The 9,585-nt window shown below is 38.9% G+C and overlaps 2 protein-coding genes across 2 annotated transcripts; both read right to left on the bottom strand.

Moving 5' to 3' along the window:
• Positions 1 to 405: 405 nt before the first annotated feature.
• On the bottom strand, positions 406 to 4,869 carry cfap161 (cilia and flagella associated protein 161). Its single transcript, XM_034878816.1, has 8 exons — positions 4,574 to 4,869; positions 2,780 to 2,869; positions 2,454 to 2,671; positions 2,274 to 2,355; positions 1,791 to 1,826; positions 1,472 to 1,594; positions 1,237 to 1,310; positions 406 to 703 (listed from the first exon to the last, which is right to left on the bottom strand). The coding sequence occupies exons 1-8, from the start codon at positions 4,643 to 4,645 to the stop codon at positions 517 to 519; spliced, it is 882 nt and encodes a 293-aa protein (XP_034734707.1). The 5' UTR covers positions 4,646 to 4,869; the 3' UTR covers positions 406 to 516.
• Positions 4,870 to 5,354: 485 nt separating this feature from the next.
• On the bottom strand, positions 5,355 to 9,541 carry cers3b (ceramide synthase 3b). Its single transcript, XM_034878815.1, has 11 exons — positions 9,245 to 9,541; positions 8,051 to 8,224; positions 7,754 to 7,871; positions 7,358 to 7,476; positions 7,185 to 7,242; positions 6,796 to 6,846; positions 6,607 to 6,699; positions 6,317 to 6,445; positions 5,901 to 6,007; positions 5,653 to 5,806; positions 5,355 to 5,514 (listed from the first exon to the last, which is right to left on the bottom strand). Exons 2-11 carry the CDS (start codon positions 8,221 to 8,223, stop codon positions 5,395 to 5,397), a joined length of 1,122 nt encoding a protein of 373 aa, XP_034734706.1. The 5' UTR covers position 8,224; positions 9,245 to 9,541; the 3' UTR covers positions 5,355 to 5,394.
• Between the last annotated feature and the right edge of the window lie 44 nt (positions 9,542 to 9,585).

The raw sequence follows: 9,585 nt of genomic DNA, 5'->3' as shown, positions 1-9,585 counted from the left end.
CCTTTCACCCTTTATAGTTTTTTTTTTTTAACATACTAACATGTTGAAAGGGGGTTGCACTAAGTTATATTATTAAAAGGACAGTTTGGATATTATTTATTTGAATGTGTTGCTCCTTTCATGAGAGAGCCCTAGTTTATCCCCTTATCTCATCAATGTCTCTCCCAAATTTATTTCAGTGAAATTTCCAAATGCATGGGAAATTGTCCCAATTCATCCAACTACCCAATATGTGCTACTGCCCAACTAAAACAATGGAAATGTTGTTTAGAGAAATATATCAAATGCTTCTTTCTGCAGAGCCTCCTGGTGGCTTTGCTGGCTGTATCATATAACCTAATGTCCTTGTTGGAGTCCATCCTGGAATCTCTTTGCACAAGAAGAAAACTCAGTGACCCAAACAGAAGAAGAAAAAAAAACTTTATTTAAAAAAACAAAGGTTAGGTGTTGTAAATGATGTGGTATCTTTCTGCCCTAATTGTACATGTTATAGCATGAGAGTGGATAGTGTTAGATTTAGATGCCAGGGTTTGCCTGTGTGAGCTCCTTGTTGTTGAATGCTGACTGTGGTTGGTTGGGAAGTAGGATCCCGTTGCCTGCAGGGTCACAGGTGCACAGTGTCCAGTGGTTGTTCTCCTGCTCGGCTTTGTGGGAGTCCAGGAAAGTGTGAGCCGTTATCTCGTACTCTTTGCCATAAGTGGTCCTGCAGGGAAACAACTGTTACATACAGAACAGTGGGCATGCAGGCGTTGTAACATGACTTTTAGCTGCCATATTGTAGTCCTTTATCTTTTGAGTGGCTGTAAGGAGCTGACTTCTACTTGACTGTGTCAACAGAAGTGAATCTACATGGAGTTATTCTGCCACATTTTGACAGGACATTGCTTATTTTTTTTTAAGATACTGTACATCAGATCTTTTGGGTTAGGAACGCTGATTTGTCTCAAGCTAAAACCCACAGTGAAGGGAGTAGAAATGGGTTTTTTATTGTCACTGTAAAGACAAAAGCCTTGTTTGTCTGTTCACTTGCACTTATAATTAGCTCACTTAAGTCCACATTGTCTTTTTCTTCTTTGGATATATATCTTTTTTAATCACATATTTGGCTATTATTTTTGCCAACTCAGCAGTGGACCTCTAAGTTGCCATCAGACATTAACATGAAAAGCCTTAATATTGCATTTAACACAGCAGCTTATGGTTTGTGGTTACTTTAGAAAGGAAAATGGAAAATACCAAAGGACGTGATCACCCAGAACAGCAAGAGCCTGGTTTGTCTTGCAGTGTATTATCAACACACTCACATTAGCCTGTAAAAAAATATATAAATAAAATAAAAATGGTAATGATTGCATGGAAATTCTTAGTGCAACATTGGTGAAGGAAAGTTACGGTTACAGATTTAACAGAACACAGGAAATACTGATGTTGTGCTGTAATAGTTAACCATGAAGATATAATAAAGACTTACAGGGACAGGCTGACCCTCATATTCAAGCCTCTCCTGGGGGTCAAAGTGAATTATCTTCCACCACGACAGGAAGGAACTGCCGTTGTCCAGGTTTACTTCTTGTAACCGGGACATCTTTGCACACTTCAAATGAAGTCACAATAACATGAAACTAATAACTTTAGAAATTCGGAGGAAAGGACTAACATAACTGCTGCATTCTGTAATTTATAAAGCTATGCACAACTCTGCTTTATTTAAAGTCTGTTTGTGGTTGTTCTGTATAATGTCTTGATGGTCTTAGTAGCTAATAAATACTTAATGTTAAAACTGGATCTACCTTTTGAAAACTTCGCAGGTCACTTGTCAAGTAAAGCTGAGGAAAGAAAGGAAGAGAAAATATGTAAACACGAGCGACACGCTAAAGATGAGGTTTATGTTTTTTTCATTAGAAAGGCACAATGTAACGTAAACCATATTTGCTGTTTAAAAACGAAATCTCACAGAATCAAGCCAGCTTGTTGTGTTTGACTGAATGAGTAGAACACGTGTTCAAAAAACTAAATTAGTAAAACATAGCCTCAAAATCCAGACAAAGATAACCCTAATCCATGATAAACAAGTTTTATAATTAGAGATATTGTATTAAACTTTAAAAAGCTCCCCTCAGGATGTTACTCAAATGTTTTCACTGGCTGCGTAGTACTCAACAAACATACAAACTTAACTGCATATATATTTATAGTGGTTTGTGTGTGTGTGTGTGTGTGTGTGTGTGTGTGTGTGTGTGTGTGTGTGTGTGTGTGTGTGTACGTTTACTTACCCCCCCAGCAACGCCACTTGTTGTTTTCAGGGCAAAACTCTGCTCAAAATGCAGAGCTGATCCTTCAGGACTGCCATCTACACTGTAGTCACACAAGCAGCATTACACTTCTACATCTGGAAGGGTTACCATGTGTGTTGAGCTGTATGTTGATGTAGTTAAGCGTGTTTGTGTATGTACCTGGTAATGACGAAGGCAGTGCGCTTGCTGGCCTGAATGCCTTTCCCTGCACTGACTCCACAGGGGGCTTGAATGCTGGGCGCAGGAATCCTCGTCAAACTGTTAATGTCTGCGTTAATGCTCAGTGCACTGCACTCCATCTTTTTTCCTCCCATGTTCACCAACATCACAACATCCCCAAAGTGCAATATTCCATCATTTGTCACAGTAAGATTCACCTGCACAATGGTAACAAAACACTGTTGTCATTATTATTGCTATCCCTATCATCATTGTGATATTATTGTTATTAATGGTGTCATTCATTTGTTTAAACTCTTTTTTACCGGTGTCAAAATGTTCTGTTTGAGGAAGTCTACTTTCTGGGCAGTAAGCTCACCCCTCTCTTTTTTCTCCAGATACTCTTTCATTGCATCCTGAAAAAACATCAACAGATACAATATTTATTCTTGAATATGTCCCCAAAACCAAACCACAGCTGGCTATAAGTAAAAACTGTCTTTGATAAAGAGTTGTAACAAGCCAATACATGATAGGCTACTGGCAGACAATGTGAAATAAGAATACATTTCAACCTAACCCTCCTATTGTCCTCGGGGTCAAATTTGACCCCTATTCTAAAAGTTTCTAAATCAGAAATTTGGGTCTCCTTCAACCAAATTGTAATCAATAATATTAAGAATGTGGATGGTTCTATACAATGCTCCTCACAAGTTTAATAACTGATCAGTTCACTATTTCATTGAATTTGGGTGGTTTATTTAATTTCATAGCTTTTTAAGAAAAAATAGATTTAAGAACACTGAAAAAAGTGATAGAAATGTATAGGAAAAACTCCCCAAAGACGTCAAAAAAACGCATAAATAATCGACACAAGACATTGTAAAAAGTGAGAAAGAACTTCGCCAAAAGTTAGAAAAAAGTGTCAAAAAGTGACAAGGAAATGTCGAAGAAAGATTTAAAAACCTGGTAAAACAAAAACAAAAATGTCCAAAAAATCAACAAATAACTTTGGGAAAAGTGACAAAAGTGTCTATCTTGACCCAGCAAAACTAAATGTTGGTCTACGGGAAAGACGGCACGAGAGTTAAAACATAAAAGGGGGACGCGGCTAAATCTTTGAATGTAAACAATGTCATGGTATCATAGTTAGGTTCATTTTCATTCATTGCTCTTGCTCTAAACTCCTTAAATATAGCACTATGATGAACGCTGAATCTTCTTTTGTCTTGTTTATTGCATGTGTAAACAGAAATGTACAATTTACAGATAAAGCCACCTAGAATGCCCCCTCCCAATCTCCAGCCATCTTCCAGGCAAGGAAAACACACACACAACCACACATACATTCACTTGTAGGGTTTCACCATGAGATGGCGCCTTCTTCACAAAAACAAAGCAGTACACACAAATCGAGTAAACCAATGTATCTAAGCAGTGTAAGGCACGCTATTTGGAAAGTGTACAGAGTGAACTAAGCTGCAATTTATTGTACATTAAATTATGCTTCACTTCACTGAAGCTACCCCCCAGAGACATGTAGCAAGCTAAGATAGAGTAACACAGCAACAGCAGTTTACTAGCCTACATCAAAGTTATTTAAATTAGTTTAGTGAACAACTTTATTCCAAGTCAACGTCATATCTATTTTGTTGTTACTTGAACGATGTAAACTAGACTACGTTTGGCCTTTGGCGACTCTTCCTGTTAACTGTTCCTAAAAAGTCTGATACAATGTTGCAAAAAACAAAAACAGTTTAGTTAATTATTAAACTGCCTTATTAGCACCCCTTCTATTGTTTATTATTGTAGGCTGTTACTAGACTTAATAGCTAGCTAGCTAACTAGCTAAAGTTAATGAAGACTTTACAGTAATAGCCAGTAACGTTTGCCAACTTGCTATTTTAGTGTTTTAATAACCGAGATTGTTAACATTAATGTAAACGTTACCTTGATAAGATTACAAATCTAGCTAACTAACAGATGTAAGCTAAGCATGTGCAAACAAGTTCACTTGTAAACTTGTGTTTAGCTACATCTTAGTAAGCTGTCTGTCCAATTTCCATTATAAATTAGCTATCGCTAACCGTAAAAGTTGAGAGCTTTATTTTGAAACAAACCTCCTCTAAGTGCAGGTCCTCGTTCCAGTTTCCGATTCTCACATTTGTGCGATAAGTTCTCGTATGAGCCATTCTGGCAATACTACTGCTAAAGTGTGTACTAATGATATATCTATCTAGCTAATACGTTAGACTACTTTTGGCGGTGCCCTGATAAACGCATTTAACTACAATGTTAGAAACGTAGCTTAAGCATGGTTTGTGGGGTGGTTTCTATGGTAACTGTTGTTGAAGGACCTACTGACGGCTCATCTTCTGTCAGCTGATTGTCACGAGGGCGTGCTGGTCAGCCCCGATCTGTCTAGCTGGCAGTAGGACCTGATATGCAGAGTCAGTCAGATCTCTTGATATATCTGCTCATTCGGCCTCCCACGCGTACAGAACGAGCTGAAAAAATACTGACACATACAGTTTTAAATACAACACACATGCAGTAACCTAAGTCAGTCTAAAAACATTTGCTGTAGTAATTTAGCTTTGCATTATGTGCCCCAGCCAGCACACACGCAGAAGCACATACATCCCCCATTCATGCGGGATTATTATGTCATTATCATCTTAATTATTCACAACATACAAAAATACAAAAACAACATACTAAAGTGGTGTTCCTCTATTTTTAATTAGGAGCAGTAGTATAAGATGAGTTGTTAAAATTTCTGAATTTAATGAATGCCAAAATCCCTGCAGCTTCAATCACAAAAAATAGTCATTCACAATTCCCATTCCTTTAAAAAATAATATTAGGGTATTTACTTTTTTTTTTTTTTTTTTTAAATGTAATTAGATTCAGCAATTGAGGCTGAATGTGTTGCCATGTGTCAGTGGCCACTGGCCCGGCCTCTGGCTCCAGAGCTGTTTGTGTGACTCAATTTGTGGTAACCTTCCTTTGGTGAGTCACTGTCATTTTCCTCTTCATCGCTCCGGTCGTCGCCTTCCAGCTGCAGGGTGAAAATGAGCCCAAGAGAAGAGGTAGAAAATGAGGGTGACCTCAAAACTTTTAGAATTTGCATTGTTTGCATATATATTTCTTTCCTTCACCTAAATAAATGTACACATAGAAACACATGCAAACAAACCTTGCTGAAGATAACCTTGCAAACCATTCGTGATATAAGAACAGCCCAGTAGAGGTGGAGTATCTGAAGAACCAATAACATCACATTGAAGAAGTAGTAGCCAAAGAAGGGAGCAAACTTCTGCACTGGGTACACCCATGTACAGTGAATCAACCTGCAGGACATATGGACTCATGATGTTTTTACCCCACGTTTTAGCAATATCCGCATCATGCATCTTGTTCCCTACTTCTACTTTACACACTTACCAGAAAGGAAAAATGACAAGTCTTGTCACCATAAAGAGAACCGCAAACACCACAAACATGACTTTAGCAGTCTGGTGCCACTTTGCATAGTTGAATACCTTTGCACCCTGTGGGTTAAAAAGAGAGAAAACAATCGTCTTCTTTTTTTTAAAGGAATAGTTCATAGTCCTTCATAAAGTTGCTGGCTACAAGCATTTTTAGTTACAACAATAGTTTGAATCATGTAATATTTCCCATATACAAGGGATATGTTTTCCTATGCTTAACTAGGAGGCTGACACCTCAACCTGCTTTGTAACAACAATAAAAATCCCGTGTATCTCACTTTTTACATTTGGGACCTTTAAGTCAGTCTGTTGCAACAGGTATTACGTAGATTAGCTTGGACATGCACTGATGTAAAAAACAGCAATGACCTCTAGCAGTATGTCAGCGGAGTCATGGACTGCCATCACAAGGGTTCCGATACGGATGTAGTTTGAAATCCAGGAGAAACTTAGAAGAGTCAGTGTGGCTATGTGATGAATCACCTGCTCTTTGAAGTCCTACACACATACACATGACAGGTGTGTGTATGTGACACAAAGACATCTCCAATATATTCCGACTTTTATAACACAAAGGGAAAATACAGGTTTGGTTTTAAAATAAATTATTGAAAAACCTTGATTTTATACTGCACCTTTGCACACACCAGCACACTCACCTTCCGTTTTACATCAAATGTGAGGCTGAGGAGCAGAGAAAGGTAGAAGCCCATTTCCAACAGATAATACCAGTACTGAGATGGCAGCATGGACTGCATGGGCACATAGCACATACATACAAATGTACATCATACTGCATGCTGTAATATTGTACAAGACGTCCTGATAGCAATGGCAAAAAGACTTACCTGTTTAGGGAAGCCTGCCCAAACCTCCTTCATATTATAAAGCCAAGGTTTCTAAAGCCAACAAAAACAGAGAGGGAGAGGTGTGTGTGTGTGTGTGTGTGTGTGTGTGTTTGTGTGTGTGTGTGTGTGTGTGTGTGTGTGTGTGTGTGTGTAGGAAGAGATACAATAAGCTACACATACAGCATATTACAATGAAATCAGAGTGGTACACCAACAAAGGGAGACAGAGAGCGAGAAAGAGATAATAAAGCAGGAGAAATGCCCCACAGCATGCAGAAGAGCATATTTGTGCAATGAAAAATAAATCTAAAGATACAGACACAGACACTAAATATAAATCCTGTATTAAAAACAGTGATAAAACATGCCAACAAGCCAAACCTACTTACATCATAGAGAGCTAGGACTCCACAGACAAATGCAAAAAGATAAAACACACATCTCCAACTGTTGACAGACAAGAACAGTAATGTCACATATTTAAATGTACACTCATCCGTGCATATTCACAAACACACACACACACACACACACACACACACACACACACACACACACACACCTGGCCTCGCAGAACCTCTTGCGAAGCCCTGGACGCTCCTGATTCCTCCTCCTCTTGAACCACACTTGAACTCTCCTTTCTGGCCAGCTGGTCTTCTTACACAAATACCTCACATCAGCCTGATGAAAACAATCACGTTGTTACACTTTTTCCACCCCAGGATGCAAACAAACCCTCTAAATTACGTTTTACGTAATATCTGATGAGCAACGCTTGTTTCCTCACCAAGAGAACTTAATTCTCAATAATACCACAAAAACACACACACACACACACACACACACACTATACTATGTTATGCCATATGCCATATGTGTAACTGTTGATTGAGATTACTGTATGTTAACGACAATCACCTTAGCCTTTCTGTGAAATTCCCATTTTAACATACAGTACCTGTGATGGAGCCCGTGCTTGGCTGGAGAAGTAGTTTTCTAGGATGGGGCTTGGTTCTGCAGTGAGACGTACACTGTTTCTGACTCCCCAAACATTAGCCAGTGGTGTGGCCAGGAACCTGCAACAGCACACAAGCAACATTACAGTAAATGTGTGTCAGTGTATCATACTGTGTAACACATTATCTGGCACAGCACAACTCTCTTCTTTCTAAACAAAAGTGGGCTCCATATATAATGTTGCTCCACGCAGCTTGTGCAACATGTCAGTAGTCAACAGACAACTGGATATTCTCACCTTTCAAACAAGTACCTGACGAGGAGCAGGCCGAGGGCGCAGGGCAGAGCAGTGTAAAGCTGAGAGGCTTTAGCATAGACACGACCATCACTGTCCTCCAGATCGGACCAGGAGACATTTGCTGGCAGCCAGAGACACTCCCACCACAGCCACTCACTGACTGTCTGCAACATGCTGCGGGGAAACACAGAATACATCCATGGGGGAAAAACATAATGCAATACATTTAGTTTCATATTCAGGTTTATTCTTAAATCTAAAATTATGAAAGCAAGCAGTGTCTCCTTGTTTCCACTGTTATGAGTTCCCTGATATCAAAGAAATTATATTTGACACTTTATACAAACAAATTAGTGTCTGTAATAAAAGGTCATCTGCCTTAAACAAACTTTTGATTTTAAGACTAATTTTAGACTTTTTATTTTTATTAAGACTATGGGATTAACTATAGCGCAAAACAATGTCAGCTGGCCAAAGTTTTACGCATTCAATGTAGTTCTATAGCAGCCAGACCATATTTAATATACTGGAAAAACATGTTATTAAAGCAGTAAAAAAACTACCTTCATCATGTAAAATTAAGGTCACAAACAATTATAAATATATTTTGTGGCAACCTTATTTACTCACCGGGACATAGTATAACTCATATTAGTGTCCCTGGCTTGAACCTCAATGTTAGTTAATAACTCAGCATGGCCAAACAAGCGCATATTCTTGCAGGCAGTTTGCATTTTATACCAATAAAGTAAAATATTGTGTAAAACCAAAACCATTTCCATGCCTACAAAGTGCTTGCATTTTCAGTCCTTTGCTGCATCTTTACAGAATACATCCGTTAAATGCACATACCTACACACACACGCAAATGCACACACACTGTAATCTTCAGTATGCCGACTGTGAGAAGTACAGAGAGCTGTCTGTGTGGAGCCAGTCTGTTACTTATAAGGTGCGTGTACTGCACTTATCCAAATCAGATAACAGGCTTAAATAGATCCTATATGTACACTCTTTGTGGACCCATTCTTCAAAGACAGTATAAAAAGTAAAAAAACAAACATCAACAAACCAAAGACATTTACTTATGAGTAGATGTTGTCCCTAATCTGTACAATGCACCTAATTGTGTGTGGAATGCCAAGGCTCTGGTGAGCATGTTTTTTTTTTTTGAACATGCGTGAATTTGCTCACCTGAGTAGAAACAATGGGATCCTTCCCTTCCACTCTGTCTGCTCTTCTTATCACACCCTGGAAGTTGCAGCAAGTCCTTGTTAGCTCAGTAATGTTAGCTCGGCACTGGACACCCCGAACCCTAGCTGTAGATGTTAACCTGCAGCAGTCATTTCAGTGTGAAATAGTTTGCGTACCCTAACCTGCAAGAATTCCAGTGGAATGCTGCAAAGCCCCCACAAAGGCTCTATTCAGTGGTGGGGCAGACGAGGAGGAGTCAGTGCAGGTTAAAAAGGAACTTTCACACACAAAATAAGAGAGTAAAACATCACTCTGCATAAATAACCGCCTTTGTTAATGAC

This window comes from Etheostoma cragini, chromosome 8 (genome assembly GCF_013103735.1).
Source record: "Etheostoma cragini isolate CJK2018 chromosome 8, CSU_Ecrag_1.0, whole genome shotgun sequence".
Classification (NCBI taxonomy): Eukaryota; Metazoa; Chordata; class Actinopteri; order Perciformes; family Percidae; genus Etheostoma; species Etheostoma cragini.
Note: the sequence above shows the minus strand (reverse complement) of the source record. Positions and strands in the feature narration are given on the sequence as shown.

Bases quoted from the DNA above. Each gene is read 5' to 3' on its own strand.
- cfap161 (XM_034878816.1), bottom strand. From the start codon at position 4,645: ATGGCTCATACGAGAACTTATCGCACAAATGTGAGAATCGGAAACTGG. The intron at 2,356-2,453 runs GTACATACACAA...GTGTGACTACAG, and splicing joins ACTGCCTTCGTCATTACCAG to TGTAGATGGCAGTCCTGAAG. The intron at 704-1,236 runs GTATTTTCCATT...GTTTCCCTGCAG, and splicing joins CTGGGTGATCACGTCCTTTG to GACCACTTATGGCAAAGAGT.
- cers3b (XM_034878815.1), bottom strand. From the start codon at position 8,223: ATGTTGCAGACAGTCAGTGAGTGGCTGTGGTGGGAGTGTCTCTGGCTG. The intron at 7,872-8,050 runs GTGAGAATATCC...GTGCTGTTGCAG, and splicing joins GTCAGGTACTTGTTTGAAAG to GTTCCTGGCCACACCACTGG. The intron at 6,847-7,184 runs GTAAGTAGGTTT...TGTTGGCTTTAG, and splicing joins GAGTCCTAGCTCTCTATGAT to AAACCTTGGCTTTATAATAT.